Source organism: Tribolium madens, unplaced genomic scaffold (assembly GCF_015345945.1).
Source record: "Tribolium madens isolate multiple individuals breed KSU strain unplaced genomic scaffold, Tmad_KSU_1.1 Scaffold_7;HRSCAF=85;Tcas5.2_LG10, whole genome shotgun sequence".
In the NCBI taxonomy this organism is placed as follows: Eukaryota; Metazoa; Arthropoda; class Insecta; order Coleoptera; family Tenebrionidae; genus Tribolium; species Tribolium madens.
This window is the reverse complement of record NW_025401050.1, coordinates 687136-708276: the sequence shown is the minus strand read 5'-3', so window position 1 is coordinate 708276 and position 21141 is coordinate 687136. Positions and strand designations below refer to the sequence as shown.

The 21141-nt window shown below is 31.3% G+C and overlaps 5 protein-coding genes across 6 annotated transcripts; 3 read left to right on the top strand and 2 right to left on the bottom strand.

The window, feature by feature from the left end:
• The first annotated feature begins 1402 nt into the window (after window positions 1–1402).
• On the top strand, window positions 1403–2921 carry LOC123009740 (serine protease snake-like). Its single transcript, XM_044406246.1, has 6 exons — window positions 1403–1518; window positions 1571–1744; window positions 1791–1882; window positions 1934–2043; window positions 2093–2510; window positions 2559–2921. Exons 1-6 carry the CDS (start codon window positions 1434–1436, stop codon window positions 2766–2768), a joined length of 1089 nt encoding a protein of 362 aa, XP_044262181.1. The 5' UTR covers window positions 1403–1433; the 3' UTR covers window positions 2769–2921.
• Window positions 2922–5712: 2791 nt separating this feature from the next.
• On the top strand, window positions 5713–11430 carry LOC123009502 (short/branched chain specific acyl-CoA dehydrogenase, mitochondrial-like). Of its 2 annotated transcripts, none has more exons than XM_044405876.1 (7): window positions 5713–6219; window positions 6274–6412; window positions 6464–6564; window positions 6618–6824; window positions 9841–10011; window positions 10066–10374; window positions 11053–11430. In XM_044405876.1, the coding sequence occupies exons 1-7, from the start codon at window positions 6190–6192 to the stop codon at window positions 11365–11367; spliced, it is 1272 nt and encodes a 423-aa protein (XP_044261811.1). In that variant the 5' UTR covers window positions 5713–6189; the 3' UTR covers window positions 11368–11430. The 2 variants fall into 2 exon arrangements, with proteins under 2 accessions (XP_044261811.1, XP_044261812.1); XM_044405877.1 differs by having other exon boundaries at window positions 5714–6219; window positions 6305–6412.
• Window positions 11431–13101: 1671 nt separating this feature from the next.
• On the top strand, window positions 13102–14244 carry LOC123009720 (THAP domain-containing protein 5-like). The gene is made up of 3 exons (XM_044406207.1): window positions 13102–13256; window positions 13313–13571; window positions 13636–14244. Exons 2-3 carry the CDS (start codon window positions 13313–13315, stop codon window positions 14061–14063), a joined length of 687 nt encoding a protein of 228 aa, XP_044262142.1. The 5' UTR covers window positions 13102–13256; the 3' UTR covers window positions 14064–14244.
• A 3931-nt stretch (window positions 14245–18175) lies between these two features.
• LOC123009755 (protein FMC1 homolog) lies at window positions 18176–19236 on the bottom strand. Its single transcript, XM_044406265.1, has 2 exons — window positions 19102–19236; window positions 18176–18556 (listed from the first exon to the last, which is right to left on the bottom strand). Exon 2 carries the CDS (start codon window positions 18548–18550, stop codon window positions 18242–18244), a length of 309 nt encoding a protein of 102 aa, XP_044262200.1. The 5' UTR covers window positions 18551–18556; window positions 19102–19236; the 3' UTR covers window positions 18176–18241.
• LOC123009754 (SRR1-like protein) lies at window positions 18433–19448 on the bottom strand. The gene is made up of 2 exons (XM_044406264.1): window positions 19288–19448; window positions 18433–19238 (listed from the first exon to the last, which is right to left on the bottom strand). The coding sequence occupies exons 1-2, from the start codon at window positions 19422–19424 to the stop codon at window positions 18566–18568; spliced, it is 810 nt and encodes a 269-aa protein (XP_044262199.1). The 5' UTR covers window positions 19425–19448; the 3' UTR covers window positions 18433–18565.
• Window positions 19449–21141: the final 1693 nt, after the last annotated feature.

Below are 21141 nucleotides of genomic sequence, written 5' to 3'. Positions count from 1 at the left end.
AATAATCACTCAAATCCGTTTTGGTGGTTCCTTACGGAGAATTAAAATGACATGATAAGTGACACACCTCCACCCACCCTTGAATAAAATGAAAAAAATGAAAATTTAACGTTTTCGTGCCATTTAAAATTTTCAACTTAAGTTGGCTGTGGCTTTAAGAGTGGGTGGAGGAGCGTCACTTACTATGCCATTTTGATTCCCCTTAAAAACCACCGAAACGGAGTGATTCGCAATAACTTTTTTAATTCTAGAGATATTGCCAATTGCAAGTTTTAAAATTGACACCCTGTATGATTATATTTTTGAAAAATGTCAAACAAAACATCAATTAATGCCTAGTATCTGAGGTTGCGTCTGAAAAATGGGTTAGGGTATTTATTATAAATGACTCACCCTGTATGTATTTGCTGTACAAAATGCAACACAAGACTTTCTATGTTAGATAAAAAAATTGTTCCTTCAATTTTACCTAGAAAAATATGTTTTATCGCATATTTGTACCTTAGGAAATTGACTGCCAAAAACGGAAAAAGTTTTTTTTTTCTACCCTATAATACAGTAATTTATCCCAGCAGATATTATATCTATTCTATATTATTTCGTTTGGTGGTAAGAGATCCCAGTTTTTTTATACAGGTACCCTTTCTGGGGCATTTGCGGATGGATAAAAAAATCTAATAAGAACTTTTTTGTCATTTTTAATACACGAAACGAACAAATGCATGAAACGACCACTTAGGTTAAGTTAGGAAAATCTTCGTGATGAGCTCGAAACGCACTTTAACAATTTATTAAAAAAAACTACTCGATAAAAAACAATTTTATTTAACTAGAGATCATTTTTAGAGTACAGTCTGATTCAAAAAAATTGTCATGGTAGGAGGATGTTGACATTAATTTTTTTTCCAAAACTCAAAACCTAAAAGAAATTTCGAAAAATTCTATTTCTAAATTCTATATAACGATTACATTTTTATAGTAGTTTACACTGCACTAATTATTTTTTTCGTAAAGTGATAATTTTATGTAAAAAAAAGCTTGGTTCTATACTTTTTATTCACCTTGTACGTACGTAAGCCACTAGATTTAATTACGTTTTTTTTTTATTTTGCCAACAAAAGGGTTAATATTAGTCTAATTCAAGCCATGTTCAATATAATTTCTAATTATTACATGTATTATTTTATTATTATTAGTATTTATTCATGATCATTATTATCTCAAACCATGACAGACGATTATTCTTGCCATTAATATCTGGCAAATACCTAATTTTTGCCCGTTTTTGTTGTAAAGTGCAATATTAAGATATTCAATTTAGAAAATGCGATTTAAGATTAAGTTTGACCAATGACCCCAACTCATCTATTTTATAAATATGTATCCACTTAAAGAACTCTTATTATAGATTTGTATGCTTTACTGTGTTGAAAATGGACACTATGTATAGTATTACAGTCTTATTGTTACTATTTTTTTGTTCTAAAATTGTGACATATCAAGATTATCATGAAAGAGGTATGTGAATATAAATATCAAATTTTGTTTATTTTGTATTTACAACAAACAGATTTTTGTCGAATGTACAATTCAAGTGAGATTGGTATATGTACTCTGTTTTGTGATAACAAAAAAAAATTCGATAATATTGACAGCAAAAATCCTTGTGGACTTTCACCATTAAACTATTCTCTAGTTTGTTGTCCATTAATTTGGCAAGGACCTGGTTCACGGAGTAAAAAAGGTAAATGCTTATGATTTAAAAAATAAATAACCAATTAGTTCTCTAGAATGTTTTGATTATTATTTACACAAGGAAGCAATTTATCCAAACGTTGATATCAAGTTGGCCAGAGCCTTACCAAGAGAATTCCCGCATATGGTACCAGTTTAAAGGAAATGGTGAAACCTTTAATATTTTTTATATTTGAAGACAGCGATTGGTTTCGGTGAAAAACCCAACATTTCTTGGTTATGTGGAGGATCCTTGATCAGTTTCAACTTTGTTCTTACTGCCGCCCATTGTATTCACACACTGGACCAGTAACAAGAAAGTAACAATATATTCACTAATTATATTTTTCTCTTTCAGCGGAGAAGTAAAATGGGTGCGACTCGGCGATTTAGACTTGAAAAATACCACAGAAGAAGCCGATCCTAGAGACATTCCCGTTGAACACATTTATGTCCACCCCAAATATAAATCTTCTTCCCATTATCACGACATTGCTTTACTTAAAATAAATAGATCATCTTCAGTTATTTCACATTATTTCAGTGCTGCTTGTTTAGAAACAGAAGAGCGTTCTTATGATCACCTCCAAGCAATTGGTTGGGGTAAAACTGACTATTTTGGTGAAACAAGCAGTCATTTATTAAAAGTGAATTTGACTACTGTACCGTATAGAAAATGTAAACAAAGGTTTACTTCTTCAAGAAGACTCAAAGTGGGAATTAACGATACAGAACAATTATGTGCAGGTGATTCCGAAGGAGGAGATACATGTCCCGTGTGTAAACTAGAATTTTTTTGTTTAACATTTTTACATATTTTGTAGGGTGATTCAGGTGGACCCTTACATTACAAGAAAATGGCATTCTATTCTGCATTCCTGGGCGATATAGACTCACATTTTGTCGTGGTTGGTGTCACTTCTTTTGGAAAAGGTTGTGGAATTAAAGATTCAATTGGAGTTTATACTAAAGTTTTTTCGTACTTAAACTGGATAGAAGATATTGTTTGGCCCATTGATTCTGTTGAAGAATAAATCGTTACTACCGGTCAAGTAACATATTGGACCCGAATTACGGTGTTTATTTTGATTTTTTTTAGTTACACACTATAATAACTTTTGAAACATTTATGTTAATCAATAATTGCGACTAATTTTAATAAACAGAGGATTTTGTTTGATGACAAATATTTGTTTTGATGACAACTGTTTATTCTGGTGGCAGCTTAAAGTAGATTCCTAAATTTATTTTCAAATATGTATACAGGGTGCGCCAGAACTCGCGCCCCAGAGAAAAATGCCATATGAGGTAAGATCCCAGGAACATGGAAAAAATGTTAAAAAAATTTATCTATAATAATTTCAAAGTTATGAGGGTTTAAATTTTGCACTTTGACTCTATTTATTTCTGTTGGAAAAATAATTTTCCAAGTTTTTTTGCTATAGGCTATTAAAAGAGAAAACAAGGAAGCTGTATCCTAAATTGTAACTCTGTTCAATGTTATTTGTGGCTTTTATTGGTAAAATTTTTGTACCTTTACTAAATAATTGTAAAAAAACATAAACAAGATCATCAGTATCATTAAATATACATAAAAAAATGTCATATGTCAAAAAATTAATGTCAAAATTTTTTGACAGATAGAATTTTTTAAAGATTTTTTCCGTGTTCCTGGTATCTTACCTTACTTGAAAATATTCTCTAGGACACGAGTTCTGGCGCATCCTGTATACAGGGTGGACTATGAAAAACGCCCTAAGCCATAGCTGAATTGACAATTCTTCTTAGAATAAAATTGCATAGTTTATTGTCATCTATTTCGAAGTTTTTGTACTAAACTTTTATTAATCGAATATTTAATTTGCTTTTTTGACAATTCAATTTTTAAATAGTTATTTTTGTTACAAGTACTCGTACCTAAAATACAGTTTTGCGGACGAATTGTTGCTGTTTCCGGACGGTGAAGCCGAGTGTGTCAGAAACAAATTTTTGTTATTGAATTTTCAAAAAAAGAATTCACACCTCTTATTAATTAAAAAAAAATCGCCACCATAGTAACCAAATTGACTTTTTCGTTCGGAAAAACAGTTTTTGGGGACTGAGTACCTAAAATAACCATTTTACCTACTATTTTATTGAGTCCGGAAAAAATTCATTTTAGGGACTTAAATGAGTTCCGTAAAATTTTGCTTTGAAAGAGGTTTTTTGAAATTTTTTAGCGGATTCTGATTTATTGTTTACCTATTACTGTTAATATGTTCGTAAAGAACGCGTGATTTCTTTTAAATAATCTCGAATTTTAGTTATAACTCCCTTTGGAAGCATTTCTGGACATAGGTTCATAAGAACTTTTTTTTCTTATTTTTTCCTTAATTATTAAATAATAAATCAGTGGTCTATAATTTTAAAATTAAGAACATTAATAATTTCATAAACAAAATCTGCCACATTTAATATTTAATGTGTTGCTAGATTATTATTATTATTCAATGTTGCCAGATTAATTTCCCCAATACTGGCTATTTTGATTAGAAATTTACGTAAAATCACTAAACAGGGTTATTCATAAATATGAAGCAATATTTGAACCTCAAAATGACCCATCAAATGATGTTAATTTAAATAATAACTCGTGTCCTATCTCTACTGATAAGAATTTTATAGCCCTCGGAATGTGGGTATGGAAAATTGATTTTTTGTAATAACTTTGGAACTATTTGACCAAATATTATAAAATTTGGAACATTTCCCTGTGACAACATACCCTTTGAACTGGTAATCACGAAAACCGGATACATCCACTCAATTTCCGGTTCCAGCAGTTGCAGGTCACATTTTCTGTGTTTTTCCATTTTTTGCTCTCTCGTAGCATTTAATTTATAAAAAATTCACAAAAATATATCGTCAAAGTTAACAGATGCCTGGCAGGGATTTATGTGACCATGGTCATTGGTTGTCGTGGATACCACTTATTCAAAATCCCTATTTTTTGATTTCAGCGTTGTGCAGTCCTCAGTTTAAATTAAAATATCTTTGAAACGGTCCATTTTAGGGGTATTAAAGGTTATGCGTTTTTTATTCGAAATTGATTACTCTATCTATTTGGGCAATAAAAAATTGGTGTTAAGAGAGCAAAAAAATGGAAAAACATAGAAAATGTGACCTGCAACTGCTGGAACCGGAAATTGAGTAGATGTATCCGGTTTTCGTGATTACCAGTTTAAAAGGTATGTTATCACAGGGAAATGTTCCAAATTTTATAATATTTGGTCAAATAGTTCCAAAGTTATTACAAAAAAATCAAATTTCCATACCCACATTCCGAGGGCTGTAAAATTCTTATCAGTAGAGATAGGACACGAGTTATAATTTAAATTAACATCATTTTATAGGTCATTTTTGAGGTTCAAATATTGTTTCATATTTATGAATAACCCTGTATAATTCCAGCAAGTTTTGTTTGTGTTGAATAAATAAAACTTACATCTTTAAAATTTTAGTATAAATAAAATTCTGTCTTTAAATTTATAAAATTAAATAAAAAAAAATATTAAAAGTTCAAAAATGAAATAAATTCATTATTAAAATTTTTATTGTTCCGTGTTTAGAAACCAAACCTTACGACTTCTGTCTCTACAGTTTAATCTCAAAGTCAGAGACAGAGGCCACTTTCATCTGAATTGTTACACACAACATTGGAAATTTAAAATTAAAATTAAGAATTTTTGTTGTATAATCCGGAATTCATTTAAAACTACTAAAAAACTCTCACATTAATTTCAAGTTCGTTTTATAAATAAATAAAAAATTTTTTTATGATATTACTATTTATTACATATCAAATGAGTGAAAAATAGAAATAAAATATAGAAATATAAAACTAACTCAAAATAAATAAATTTGAAAAGTTTTAACATATTTTTTATCACATATTTTTTATCATTTTCTTAGCTAGCTCAAATATTAATGTAGGTACATGAATTATAATTTCGTTCCTCTTAATTTTTTTTAATTAGATTGTAACTAAATATGAAACAAAAGAAAACTCTTGCCTAAAGACATGCAACCCATATTTATTTGTAGTTTTGATAGCATAGAAATATAAAATATAACCGTTTCAATTTCTTTACCCACAGTTTATCACAAGTTATTAATCATGGACTCTTAAAAACAACATTTCACTCTGTTAGAAGAAAAATTATTTTCTTTCTCTATTTATTTATGTTCGATTAAAACCTTCAATAAGCAGCATTTGTGTTTTTCAAATTGTTTTAATTGCTTTAGTAATTAATTTATTTTTAGATTTATAAATTATCAGTATTTCGCCACAAAAACGAATGTCAGCGTCAATTGAATAATAAAGCAACTTACCAGTAAATGTGATTATCATTTTGACAATAACTCTACCTTAACACGATTCTAATTAACCTAATTTTGTAATAAGAACACACAAAAATGAACAATTTATTAAAAATATACAAAAGGGTATGTAAATACTTTATTTTTAATCATATTTAGGTTCAATTGTTGTTATTTAAGGTTAATAAAACACCAGTAAGACATTTTTTAGGTGCAACGACTAGTTTTCAACAAATTAGGGAAAATATAGAAAATGGTACTTCGGGTCATTTACCTTTAACTATATTAAGCGAAGATGAATTAGCTATGAAAGAAACAGGTAGTTAAGTTATCAATGACATAAGAAAGTTTCCATTTTGAATATTTATAGTTGCACGACTAGCTCGGGAACAAATAAATCCTCACGTCAGAGATATGGAAAAGGAGGGAAAATTTAAACAGTCAATTGTTGATATGTTGTTTGATAACGGAGTAATAAAACTCTGGTTTATTGTTTTTCCTTTTAAAAAGTTTTGCTTTTATAGCTGATGGGGATTGAAATAAGTACCGATTTTGGAGGAGCCGGTTGTAATTTTATGACGACGATTTTGTGTATTGAAGAAATAGCTAAAGTCGATCCGTCGATTGCGGTTTTGGTCGATATTCAAAATACTTTAGTTAATAATGTTATTAAAAAGTTAGGGACTGAAGAACAGAAAAACAAATATTTGCCACAATTGGCGACGAATATGGTAAGTGATAACTTACTCTAGAACTAGAAATAAGGAAAAAATAAGAAATATAATTTATTAACCAAGAAAAGTATATAATTAATGAGTTTTTTATTGAATTTGGTAGAAAGAGTGTTTTAAAGGGCCAGTTTCATAATCGAGTTAAAGAGACTTTAAAGTTAATGTTGGTTTAGAACGCGAAATTTTTGTGAAGAAGTCCGTATTAATCAGCATAATCTAAACAACATTTTTAATTGAAATCTCCTTTCAATTCGATTATAGAACTGGGAGTTTTGAATTAATAAAAGTACCTACCTAAATAAGAACGTCAGATTTCCCAAACATTAGTTCTTAATTTTTTTAATTTTATTATTATAACGTCACTCATAATACAGTGATTGTTTTTCTTAAATTTTACACAAAAACTCTCCTAGCAAAATTTGCAAAAGATCTTTTTTTTTGGAATTGAATCTTTTGTTCAAAAAATGTAAAAATTGGACTAACAGTTGTCTTTTCTTGTAAAGTCTTACTTTCAATATTTGCGACGTAAATAACTATAACATTCCTCTCTATTATACCAGGTGGTTTAAAATAAAGTTCTAAAATTTTAGACTTCTATAAATAAAATAAGGAAAAAATAAGAAATAAAGGTAGGTACATTTTGTTTTTTTAACTTTTACAAAGTATTAAGCATGTAAATTTTCAAAAATTTTGTATACGTATGTAATGTCTTGTAGCAACTATGTACATTTAAAAATGGAGTTTGGGAATTTTTCTCAAATACATATAAATCAACAGTTTGTATAATCAATTTAAATTTTCCAAGAATCATAAAATGCAAGAAAAAATTGTAAAATGTTCAATTGTTGAGCAATGATTTCATATAAACCAGAAAGTGCAATACTTGGTTTCTAAATTTCACTTAAAAACTGTGCATTTGCTTATTATTTCGTAAGAAAGTAAAAAATGTAAATCAAAATTTCCATGTGAAAATGCTTGTCAACTTTTGTATTTCCCCTCTCAATGTTTTTCAATGCTATACATATATTTTAGTCCCAGGTCACTTTTATCAAAAATTTACATAAAGAGTATAACTAGCGTGTTTTATTAGTATTTAAGAAAATTTTATTGCATTTTAAGCCATACTTTTGAAACTCTGAATATTTTTGATGAAACTCTTAGAAAAAATTCTTGTTCTAATTTGAACAAAAATTTTGAAAGTTAAGTAGGATAAGTCAGGGAAACATATGAACTACATGTTGAAAAACCTGCTGTAAAATTATATTCTTTATTTAAATTTAAACCAAGAATTTTTTCCTTATAAAAATTACAAAATAAACAAAACACATTATTATAAATGCATAAAAAATTATTATACCTATTTTGATGTGAAAAAGTCCATTTATCCCACAGTGTGTTGACGCTCAAATCTATTTCTGAATAGAAACATGAATACGTCATCAACTTTAAAAATGTTGACTTTGGTATTATAAATGTTGTGGAGACTACATATTTTCTTAATATTTACTGCATATATTGCCTTTGTAATTTTTTATAGTGCGTTCCTCTGTACTTGGAAGACTTATTTTTTATTTTAAATTGTAAGCATGAAAACTGTTTTGGGTTATAATTTGTGTTATAATGATATTAGTATGTTTGTGTATAAACAATAATAAATTTAAACTTGCCACCGTTGAATTAAGACGATTACATATTGCATATACAGGGTGTTCGTTTTTTTTTTTCGTTTTGATTTGTTCAAGCGAAAACTAAAAGACTTTTTTAACTAGGACGTTCTTAAAATACTTTTTTACAAGGAATAAATCTGTCATCGTATTTTCCAAGGCGCTCTTGATATCAGAGTTACAACACTCAACTTTGGATTTTCTGATAGACGCCATATTTGATTTCTGTATTTTTGAAAAGTCTTTTTGTTCCTGATTACAACGATGTATCACACGATATGATCAAATTTTACATGCGGATTAACATTAAGAAAAAGCGTTTTTGCGAAGAGTGCTTTGGAAAAAATGCCAACAATTTTAACTAACAAACAAACTTTTGAGGCTGGTACATTCGAGCATCTTTTGTAACTTGTTTTATTTTGCGAAGAGTAAATTCTAGTTTATCACGTTGTCCCTGTTAAAAATTTAGTTTATTAATTAAAATTGGTGGCGTTTTTCCAAAGTACTCTTTGAAAAAACGCTTTTTTTAAATTTTGATCAGCATATCGTGTGTACATCGTTGTAATCAGGAACAAAAAGACTTTTCAAAAATTCAGAAATCCATACGAAAATCCAAAGTTGAGTGTTGTAACTCTGGTATCAAGAGTGCCTTGGAAAATACGATGACAGATTTAGATTCCTTGTAAAAAAGTGCCTTAAGAACGTTCTAGTTAAAAACGTCTAGGTCTTTTAGTTTTCGCTTGAATAAATAAAAACAAAAATTACAAATTTCCGTTTTTTTCCAATAATTCAAAAACTAATAATGATACATTAAATTTTGTTTCAGATTGTTGTTCAGCATAAAAATGCGCAACTTTGCCCTAATTTAACCGACCTCGTATCTCTTATAATAACTGAGATCCCCATGGTGGAGCTCGAAAAACGAACACCCTGTATACAATAACTGAATATACAATAATAATAAATGTTTAAACAAGTGTAAAAGACTTAAAATTTTGTAATGGGCTACACGTTTTTAGTTTTTCAAGTGGTCCCTTACTGTAACTTGATACATTAAGATTAGCATTTTACTATGAGAAATGAAACCCTATAACCTAGAAGGGTTCTAAGTTCCAAAGTCCATCTCTCTTTACTCTAGAAATAAAATTTAGAGCAATGGTGAACGCATGGTACGAGTATAAGTTAAAATCAAAATGCTTTAAGATTTTGGGTTACAAATAATCACTTTACTCCTGCTAATTATACTTTCTCCAAAAGATAAATAAAAAATATGACATAAAGGAAGATTTTTCTGAAAGAAGCTGTTTTTAAACAACAAAAAGTAATTTGAAAATGTTAATTTTATATTCTAGTGTAGCAGTTTCGCCCTAACCGAGCCCTCATCAGGCTCTGACGCATTTGCCCTAAAAACAACCGCTAGAAAAGACGGTTCCGATTTCGTCATCAACGGATCAAAAATGTGGATCTCCAATTCTGATCTAGCCGGATTATTCCTCGTCATGGCAAACGCCGACCCTTCATCGGTACTTCCACTTTAAAACCATACAACAATTCATGTAATTCTTGTAAAATTCAAGGGCTACAAAGGAATTACTTGTTTCCTGATCGAAAGAGACACTCCAGGCCTAACAGTTGCTATTCCTGAAAAAAAACTAGGATTGTGTTCTTCGGGAACTTGTATGCTCACTTTTGAAAATGTTAGAGTACCAGAATCGGCCATTTTGGGCGAATACGGGAAAGGTTATAAGATAGCAGCTGGATTTTTAAATGAAGGGAGAGTGGGAATAGGGGCTCAAATGGTGGGTTTAGCCCAGGGATGCTTTGATGCCACCATACCATATACACTGGAGCGGACTCAATTTGGGAAATCGATTTTCAATTTTCAGGTAAAATTCCTTTTCTGCAATACAAAAAAATAGGTGTCCCAGCTTTTTGGAAATGTCTCTTATTGACCCTAAAATGTTAAATTATTTCATAATTTGTTACAAATATCAGTACTGCGTCATGTGAAATTATTTTAAAGTATATAGAAATAAGTTAAATACAGGGTGCGCCAGAACTCGCGCCCCTGAGAAAATTTTCAAATAAGGTAGGATACCAGGAAAAAAAATGTTTAAAAAATTCTATCTGTCAAAAAAATTTGACATTAATTTTTTGTCATTTGACATCAATGTTGCCAGCAAGTAACTAATAAATTGTGTCAACAATTGTGACAGGCGCAATACATGTTATATGTGAAATATTCTAGCCTTACTTTTTCAAAATTGTCATTTTGATATATCCCTAAAAAAACAATTGGATGTTTACACAACTCAACTTTTACAAATTTACACATACAGCTTCCTTGTTTCCTCTTCTAATAGACTGTAGCAAAAAAATGGAAAATTATTTTTCTAACAGAAATAAATAGAGTCAAAGTGCAAAATTTAAATTCTCATAACTTTTTTATAGATAAAATTTTTTCCATGTTCCTGATATCTTACCTTATACGGCATTTTTCTCTAGGGCGTGAGCTCTGGCGCACCTTGTATAAAAAGCAGTGTTAGAGGTAAGCATTTTTTTAGGGAATGCAACACCAAATCGCTCAAATTGCCACACAAATCGAGTGTGCTAGACTTCTTGTATATAACGCGGCAAGATTAGTGGAAAATGGGCAACCCTTTATAAAGGAAGCAGCGATGGCAAAATGGTACTCGGCAGATGTCGCCCAACAAACTTGTGTCAAATGCATTGACTGGATGGGTGGAGTTGGGTTCAGTAAGGATTTCATTCAAGAGAAGTTTTACAGAGATGTCAAAATTGGAAGCATTTATGAAGGAACATACAATATGCAGTTAAATACCATTGCTAAACACTTAGCGAAAGAATATCAAAATTGATGTTAAAGTTTTGTTAATTTGGAGAAAAAAAAAGATTGTGACAAATACAAATTATTTCACAAGTTTGACAGTTTTATTTATTTTTCAAATCAAAAACCAGATTATGAAGTTTGAATGAATTTTAATAAAAAAAAAACTGACTGCAAAAATCACTACAAGATCTTGAAACAAAAAACTAGATAATTAAAAATTTGAAAATTCTTGGACTAAAATTTTCCAAACCAAAAAGAAATATTTTTGCAACACTAATATCTTATACTGTCTATAAAGTACGTCGTCAATAGCAACATATGTTAAATGAGTCTATAAAATACGCTGATGCATATTTTTTGACAATTTTGACATTCTTTATAATAATTTCTGAATTTAGTAAAATTTCTGATTCAATATTAGTGTTGAAGACAACACGAGTTTTATAGTTTATACAACTCTAGTTGTCTTAATAGCCAAGTATAAAAAATTATATTTTTAAGAAACGTCACATTTTTACTGGGCTTTATCATTCAACTTTTTATTCACCTGGTACATATAATCTAATAATTGTTAACTATTGAGAAATGGTGACCGAAAACACAGATGATGTTTTTTTCCAGCGTAGAATTATTGTAGATTCGAACGTGGACTCAAAGAATTAATTAAAATGCTATTAGAGATTTCTATTTTTATTAAGTAACTAGTAGAGTGGGGTAAAAGCTAGAAGTACACATCTGGACGTATATGCTCAGTCAAGACCACTTTAAAAAAAGAGGGGAGATTTTGGAAGCGTGTAGATTCGCTTTATTGTCGGCATATTTGAGAAAAGACTAAAATAAAGGACACCATTTCAAAGCTGTTGTATTTAAATTGCAATTTTTGATAGTGGAATTTACAATTTATATGCAGTTTTCCCGTAAATGGTACAATAACACATAGACACAATAATAGTACATTACAAATAAGGTTGTAAATATGGCATTACCCCGAGTGCTTATGTATACGATCGGGAGGCGCCAGCCCCCCAGCCTCGAGGTCGGATAAAGCATTATTGTCGTATCAACAAGAAATTAGTCCCTAAAATTTAGGGATATTCATGATTAGGTTGTAAGCAGGTTAAGCAGGTTTCTGGTGACAAACAAAAGATATCGCAACCTTCGACCATATATTAGATAGACTAGGCATACTCTGATTTGTTGTGAAGCCAACATGTGCAGGTGGGGCAAGGGGAAATCACTAATGGTACGCGAATTTGACCATTAGAGACTCCTTCTCTGATTGGTTCATTCATAATATGTGAACCACCAGTGGCGTCGTAATGTATTCTAATATTCCCATATTACATTGAATATTTTTTTTATATTGTAACTCAGGCGATATGATTGTAGATTGTTAAGTGATCACACCAAAAGAGTCAAGTAGTTTGAAAATCTCGAAATACCACTAGTTTTTTCAAGAAACATTATTTATGAAACTTATAATATTTTTCATTTTCTGCCCCTTGGCTACGAGCCGCCACTGAACAAGAGGTAAGGAAGAGTAAGCATCCTCTTGCCCCTCACTCCTCTTGTCCATACATGTTGGCTTCAAACAAACTGCCTACAAACTCGCTGGATGACGTGTTTATCTAATATATCATAATATATGGTCGAAGATCGCAACTCATTTTGGTTATGGTTGCGCCGTAACTTTCTGAGTAGTGGGGGTACCGCCATATTGATACGTCATCCAGTATGATAGCGTTTTGTTTACATCGTGGATTCAGAGTGTTTTGAGTGTTTTTTTTTTCGATTTTTTGAATAAAAAAGACATTGTGGTGCTAGTGAAAATACAAAACAGCTAGAGACAAATTTAAGTATAGTTTAGTTTTTAGTTTAATTGTAGTAATAGTTGCGTGAATTGTAATCAAGTACACAGTAAGTTTACCCTTATTAGTCTTATATTTGGAATTACTGACTATTTCTGACTTTAGATGACTGGAACTATATGCAGTGTGGCAATTTGCAAAAGCAACGCTCAAAAAGCTAAGAGAGGAGGCGAGAAAATTAAGTTTTTCTCTTTCCCAAAAAATCCGGAAATTCGCAAAGAATGGGTTAGGAGATGTCATCGAAAGGATAAATGGGATCCAAGAAACAAAAGGATCTGCAGCAAGCACTTCACTGATGGTGATTATCAGGACAGTCTGCAAGCAAAATTATTAAATATTCGACCAGAAAAGTTGAAACCCACTGGTAAGTTCTTTAAAACATATAATTTAAGTAATATAAATAATTATGAACTAAACGTTTTTTCCAGCTGTACCATCATTGTATCTTTTGCCACAAAGCACAAGTCATCGAGGTCTCAGTAAAGGAGAAGAGAGAAAGTCCATAAAACAGCGTAAACAAATTGTAAATGAAGTGTTGGAAACTGAAGATGTACCAATTCTAGACACTACGAGTGCTGAAAATGCGGAGGTTGTTCCTTCCACCAGTTCTGAATCGGAAGTGGATATTTTACGGAAAGAAATAAATACTTTGATTATGGAGAATGAAAAGCTGAAGAAATCGTTGAAGGAAAAGAACCAAGAAGTTACACAACTGCAACAGAAAATTAGCGAATTAGAGAGTCCTACTCGAATATATGCGTCTAATTGTGAAGAAAAGATGAGAGAAGCCCTTTCGCATTTTTTAACCCCAAATCAGTTAGATATTGTTCTGCAAAAGAAGAAAAAAGCTCGATGAACAACAGATGAGTTATCGCAAGCCTTCACTCTTAGATATTTTAGTAAACGAAGTTATGAGTATCTTCGGGAGAAACTTCATTATCCATTGCCTGGGATCTCAACTCTACAGCACTGGGCTACTAATATAAATGTAAGGTTAGGTGTTTTAGAGGATGTGTTAAGAATAATGGATGTAGCGGGAAAATTAAAATCATCACTGAATAAATTAACAGTTTTATCATTCGATGAAATGAAAATCAACTCTGTACATGAATATGATCAGAAAGAAGACGAAATTTTAGGACCTCATTCGTATCTTCAAGTAATAATGGCACGTGGTCTTTTTGACAACTGGAAACAAGTAATTTACTTAGGTTTTGATACAGGCATGACAACAAATCTGTTAGAAAATGTGATAACAAAGATGCATACGATTAATTATAAAGTAGTTGCTTGTGTATCCGATTGTGGTGGAGGAAACCAAGCACTTTGGAAGGAGTTGAATGTAAATACAGAAACTACTTATATGTTCCATCCAGTGACATAAGAAAGAATTTACATGTTTGCCGATGCACCGCATTTACTTAAATTGGTTTATTAATAAAGGCTTTTTGTTGGAAGATGGGACTATAATATCAAAGACACCAGTGGAAGCTTTAATTAAGTCCTCAAATACTGAGGTCAGTTCCTGCGATAAACTGACATTGCAGCACTTAACGTGCGAAAAAGCACAAAGATAGAACGTGTCGTTAGCAGCGCAATTATTTTCCAATACAACTGCCACTGCGTTAAAGCAATACAAACCTGGACCTGATAAATAATTGGCCTCAAATGTGAGAGACTTCATATAGTTGGATATTTAGCGAGGAAACATACAAAAAATTATCCTCACTTGGGAATGACGACCAAAACTCGTGAAACTTTGAACCTTCATTCTTATAGTGCCCCATCATGGATTACGAGTTTGTCATATGGAGGATTAACTGAACCATCTGAGTTGTGCTTAAAGAAAGTTAAAACAATGGAAATTTTTTTTAGGCATTTTCATAAAAATAAATTCGACACCGGCAAAAAAATTATACATCGAACTACCCAATATATTTGGAAGAAAACACAAGTGGAAAAGGATCTAGTTCATTCATTTAGTCGTCAACGGCTATTTATGCGTATAAAATATTTAAATGCACAAAGATTTAAAGAAAGAGTGGCAAAAAGGAAAGGTGACAGAGGCTACAGCAAGGAACGCAAATACTTATAATTTATAAAACTTATAATTAATATACAGGGTGTTCGGTCCAAGTTGTCCCGGCTGATAACACCTAAACTTACTTCTTTTTTTCAAAAAGTAAATATTTAAGTAATAATATTCAGTCTTGGCTTTATTAATAAATATATTAAATTTTTTTAGCACATCCGGTGTTGCCGGAAATGCTACCAAATTTAGTTTTTCAAATGGAACACCTATGTTTTTTTCCTCCAAACAATAATAATTGACATGAAAAATATTGTAAACCACTATTTATTACATTTTGCGTAACACAATGCAATCAAAAAATATCTTAAATCTTAGAACTTTATAAGGAAATTGGTCGCGTAGCCTGATTTTTAATTGTAAAGGAAAGGTGTGAAAAAAAAATGCTTGGATACAGAACGATTTGGGTGAACTCTATTTGAGTATTTTTCTCTATACTGTCTTTCGGCTTCCGCTCTATTTTTATTGCACTTAAAAAACACTTCAACACTTCAATTCGTCGTAATTAAAATCATCCATTATTAACGATAAAATTTATTGACAAATTAGGCTTTGTCAAACTAACAATTAAACAGTATACAAACATATTGCTTTTTGCATGAATACTTTGACAAGTAAAATCCGCCTACGTTGCAAAATTTGGAATAAAATTCAAAAATTTAAATTGTTTTCCGAGTGCATTATGTAAAGTAAAATGTAGTAAATAGTGGTTTACCGTATTTTTGAAAAATAAAAAGTAAGTTTAGGTGTTATCGCCCGGGCGACTTGGACCGAACACCCTGTATTTTTTTCAAAAACAGTTTTTATTTATTTGAGACACAGCTACAGTTTTCAGAAAAAACTTGAACTGAAACCACTTATTTCAAGTTGGATTGTTTCTATATCACATTCAACGGCGTGAAAATTGCTCCCTATAAACAAGTTTATATCTAAATTGTTTTTTTACTTACTCGACCCATTTGTATACCTAAATATTTAATTTTTTAAATGTTAATTATTATTCCTTTCACACGATTGACTGCAAGTCTTTATCTATAAACTAAAAATTTTAAGCTTTGTTGAGTCCAATGCGAAAAATATAATATTGTATTCAACTCGTTTGAGTGTAAATCGGACGCTTGTTACACTCGTGGTTTAATAACCCACTCGGTGAAATAATTCGTCCGATTTACACTCAAACTCGTCGAATAAATAACTATTATTTTAGAAAAATAATGTTTGTTAAATATTTTTTTCTAATTTGCGTTTATAATACGTTTATTAACGTCTCTCAGTAGGAGTCGTTTATGGCTATCTATAAAAGCACACTGTACTTTAATGAATTTAGGGTTATTTAGTTTTTGTATGCCGCTTCTGACTTGTCAGGTAACAAATTTTGCGTTGTTGCTTCGGCAATTTCGCGAATTTCGGGCGGAGTGCAAACTAAATTCTGTTGGCTCATATTTTATTTATTATTATTATGTTGTAACACTAATAACTAATAATTTGTAAATTTTATTTTTAATGACAAACGTCAGAAATGATTAAAAAAATCAGGAGGGCGCCGAGTGTTACCAACCGATACCAACTAACACAAAATTTTCTAGACAAAAGTATATATTTTTATTTAATTAAATAAGAAAAAAAGGGGGCGCAAATTAGAAAAATAGCATAAAACACTCGTTTTATAATGACAACCCTTATAAAACTTGTTCTTTAATATACTAATAAATAAACTTTAAAATTTGAGTCTTTCCACTGATCCGGAATTCTACCTCTCTTTTGAAAGTTTTACGTCACTATCTTCCTCTTACTCTGACAACATACAGTGACAAGGAAAAACAAGGATAGACATATTGAGTAGGTAACGAAAACCCTCGATTTTCACAACAAAACAGGCACGAGCGTTCGGTTTGAGGGTGATTATGAAGATTTACAAGGGGTACGGTTTAGGGCTTAGCGGTAACAGTTACGTGAACGGATAATAATATCTTGTTGACAAATTTGTACTACCGAAGTTTGTATGCTATTTTATTCAGAATCACATCATTTTTAGTCAATTTGAATAAAATTCTAACAAAGTTAAAGTCCAAACGTCCAAACTGCGTTTGATTTTTGACATTTCAGAAAATATTAAAATTATGTTTGAATCTGAGATTAAAATTGTTAAAATGGAGCAGTGTACTCCCCTAGAAGTGAAAAAAACTGCTACAAAAGTAATACTAATACTAATTTAGCAAAATATTATACGTAACTAAAGTCGCGGTCAATTCATAGTGGCCACTTCCCTGTGTAAATTTGTAAAAATTGAGTTGTGTAAATCCGACGTTAAACATCCAATTGTTTTTTTAGTGACATAGCTATCAAAAATGACAATTCTAAAAAAGTCGGGTTAGAATACTTCACATATAAAATCTATTGCCCCTGTCACAATTATTGACAATTTTTCGACCAACTTTGACAAAACCCACACAATAGAAGTGGCGGGTTAAGTGCTGCCAACTTTGAGATAAATTAAATGGCCACTATGAATTGACCGCAACTTTAGACAATTTGAAAGAAAAAATTCCGGGTATTTTTGTAATTAAGCCATTAAACGTTAAGACGTTGGCAAACCTGCATATTACCGCCCAAGGGATTAAATGATATTACTGTTCATATGTGTTTCCCAACCTTTAAAAAGTTAGTAATCGGCGTATTACATTATTAGTGATTGTGAATAAAATAATTTTGTTAGGCCACTGGTCCGCGTCCTCTCTTATATGTTTGTGTTCATTTATGCCCGTCCAGGTGTGCACTTCTAGCTTTTACCCCACTCTACGAGAAAAGTGAGAAATTATCGCAATATTTAGTTTGTTTTGCTCAATGTTGGGTTAAGAAATAAGAAAGAAAAACCACAATTTATGCAATCTATAAATGTGTATCTATTTCACTAAAACTTTATACAATTTTCAATTATGTATCGATTATTTCGGGTCATGAGGCAGCTTAAACCCAACCAAATTAGCTGTTTCTCTCACCGACCTCTCCCCTTTCCCGTGAAACTCATTATGAATTTCCTGCTGCATCCTCGAGCTCCTCAAATAGCACAAATACGTATTGGCCATAAACTCCATCTCCTCTCTCGCCTTACACAACTGCTCGCTCGTCGTTTTATACTTCCTAAACTGACTCAAAATGTACCGAAGTGCCAAACTGTCTTTAAGCGAATCATTCGGAAGCGCTTGACGCAATTCCGCGATGATCTGTCTCAAAGTATTGATTTTCGACGCCATCTCACCCTGCAATTATCACACTTTTACTCGAACGAATTCGACGTCGTCGTCGTCGTAGCTCGGCTCGGCCCCAACCTCCCAGAAATCATCCGAAAGAAGCTTAATTTTATTCCAAGGAAAAATATGAATTGCGGTATCGTTGAAAATCTCAAAAAATCGAAACGAATTAATCACAGCCAATTCGAGAACGTGTGGGAAAATATTGACGAGGTATTGGTTTTGGTTGAGGACGCGTTTGGGGCTATTTTCAATAATTGAGTTAAAACTGTTGGCTATGATAATGCAGGAGTTTAAGTTGAGGCCCCAATTGGCCCAAAGGAGGTTATTAGTGAGCTGTTTGGGGCAATGAGGCATGTAAAAAATCGTCGTGTGTTTGTCGCCAACTCGGTATTTACCCTCGGAATTCTCGGTTAAAATTTCACACTGGAATTGTCGTAATAACCAACGATCGGTTTCGGTGAACACCGGGTCGTAGATTTTGACCTCGGCGTTGTGTAAATCTTTCAAACAAAGGAGGAAACCTAACTGATACCGGGATATCATACACTCACCGATTCGACCTAAACCGAAACAAATTATTTCCTTTATATTTGGGTTTGATAGCGTTGTTAGAGCTTCTCGGAGCGAAGCAACAGCTGAGGCGAATAAGTCAGACGAATTTATCTCCGATTTGGCTTCGTGGATTCTTCTGGAAAAGTTAGGTTAGAAATGGTGTGTTTTGAGTGTGTAATACTGACTTGAGTGTGGCTTCTTTATTAGGTTGGAGTTCTATTTCGTGGGATTTTGATAAAGTTTTATATTTGGAAGATTTATTCCCACGTTTGTAGCGGATTAACTTGAAGCCTTCGGTCTGATGACAACTGTCAGTCGACATGGTTGGCAGTCTTGTTGATCTTTGACTTTTGTTGAGTATTGAGTCTTGTCAGTTGTTAGGTTGGTGACACTGAAATGGGTGATATGTAACCAAACATATTATTAAGTGAAAAAATTCCGTAAAATAGATACTAATAAGATATTTTTTATGAAGGGTAAAATATACCGGGTTTTTCACGAGAGAGTTATTTTTGAAAATTTCCTTGCCGCAACCAACAATACTCACTAACTGCTAAATTAAATATGTTATTTCTTTTATATTAGAAATCAAAGTAAGTTGGATAGATTTGCCAGAAATATCAGATTGACAGATAACATAAAATTAATCAAAATTCAACAAATAAATTAACAAGTTAAGTTAATGTATAATATATTTACTAAACTCCCGACATGTCAAAATGACGTTAAGTTAGTTAAACAAAAAGTCACTATGGCTATGTTGGTGACTACTTCACTCAAAGTTTAACAACCTGGTCGCTATCACGATTTGAAATGATTTAATTATTATCATTGGCCTATGTACCGTGTACATGGAAACTTGACATCAAGTACAGTCAGATGAAATAATAGTCATCTGTGTTGTTTGAGATACACTCAAAAATTTTGGTTTGTCATTGTAAACGTCACGGGAGTTTTGTGAATACATAATAAAAGGTGTTTGAAGTGTCTACCATCGACTTCTAAACATTCGCCTAGTCGGTTGGTAAACGATAACAAAACATGTCGCATCGTTTAAGAGATGATTTTTTGCTTTAATGTCAAAGAGACAAGACTAATAACAGCTATCGTAGATTCAATTATAATTATTTTCAAAATTTAAAATCAAGAAATTGTTGCAATATGTATAATGGGTTGCGGCAAAAAAATTCAGAAATAACCCTCTCGTGACTAATCCTGTATACATAGATAAAAAATATAAGTTTATTTTGTTAAATCTTGCAATATTTTAATTTATGATTTTATCCATTTTCCTTTGATTTGTTTATCGCAGAACACCGATCTTTTTTTAAAAAAAATTATTTTTTTTTCCAATAGTACCAAACATAAGCGGTTATCAACAAGAAGTCCGGAGTTATTATAAATAGACCGCTCCGGGTGCCAAAAATCGACCAAAATCTCGATAAAAATCAAAAAATTTTTAACTTTAAAATTGATCCCAATAATGTTTTTTACATTTCTAGTGATCTTAAAGACTCAAAAAAGTGCACAAAACGTTATTGGGTAAAGTTTGAAAACTTACGAATTGTTGTATTATGTTTGTAGCAATACGTAAAACACAACTGCTATGATTTTTTGTGACTCTTGGTAAAAAGTACTGTGAAAAAACAGTTTATCTATTTTGGCGCCAAAAAGCTGTCTTATCTGTATAATCTGTGATTTTAAGGTTATATTTTGGTGTTCAATTCAAAATCAGGACATTAATGAAAATAATTATAATAAATTTATTCCAGAACACAAAAAGTAGGTATTACTAATGTTTCTGTATAAAAACTTAAATATAATAAGAATACCGATGCAAAATATTGACATAAAAAACAAAAAACAGGTTTTGGGCCCTAATCAAAGAATTAACATATTATTTTATTGTTTTATGTTAATTTCTTTTTTTTTTATATGAATTGCTTTGAGAACTCGTTTATTTTCTGCAAATAAAAAAAATCTATTCAAGCAAAATTAATACTTTAGTTAATTTGATCATTATAAGCGATTTTTAAGTG

Bases quoted from the DNA above. Each gene is read 5' to 3' on its own strand.
- LOC123009740 (XM_044406246.1), top strand. From the start codon at position 1,434: ATGGACACTATGTATAGTATTACAGTCTTATTGTTACTATTTTTTTGT. The intron at 1,745-1,790 runs GTAAATGCTTAT...TTAGTTCTCTAG, and splicing joins TGGTTCACGGAGTAAAAAAG to AATGTTTTGATTATTATTTA. The intron at 2,511-2,558 runs GTGTGTAAACTA...CATATTTTGTAG, and splicing joins AAGGAGGAGATACATGTCCC to GGTGATTCAGGTGGACCCTT.
- LOC123009502 (XM_044405876.1), top strand. From the start codon at position 6,190: ATGAACAATTTATTAAAAATATACAAAAGG. The intron at 6,220-6,273 runs GTATGTAAATAC...TTGTTATTTAAG, and splicing joins TATTAAAAATATACAAAAGG to GTTAATAAAACACCAGTAAG. The intron at 6,825-9,840 runs GTAAGTGATAAC...TTTATATTCTAG, and splicing joins CACAATTGGCGACGAATATG to TGTAGCAGTTTCGCCCTAAC.
- LOC123009720 (XM_044406207.1), top strand. From the start codon at position 13,313: ATGACTGGAACTATATGCAGTGTGGCAATTTGCAAAAGCAACGCTCAA. The intron at 13,572-13,635 runs GTAAGTTCTTTA...CGTTTTTTCCAG, and splicing joins AGAAAAGTTGAAACCCACTG to CTGTACCATCATTGTATCTT.
- LOC123009755 (XM_044406265.1), bottom strand. From the start codon at position 18,550: ATGGCGTCGAAAATCAATACTTTGAGACAGATCATCGCGGAATTGCGT.
- LOC123009754 (XM_044406264.1), bottom strand. From the start codon at position 19,424: ATGTCGACTGACAGTTGTCATCAGACCGAAGGCTTCAAGTTAATCCGC. The intron at 19,239-19,287 runs GTCAGTATTACA...TAACTTTTCCAG, and splicing joins AATAAAGAAGCCACACTCAA to AAGAATCCACGAAGCCAAAT.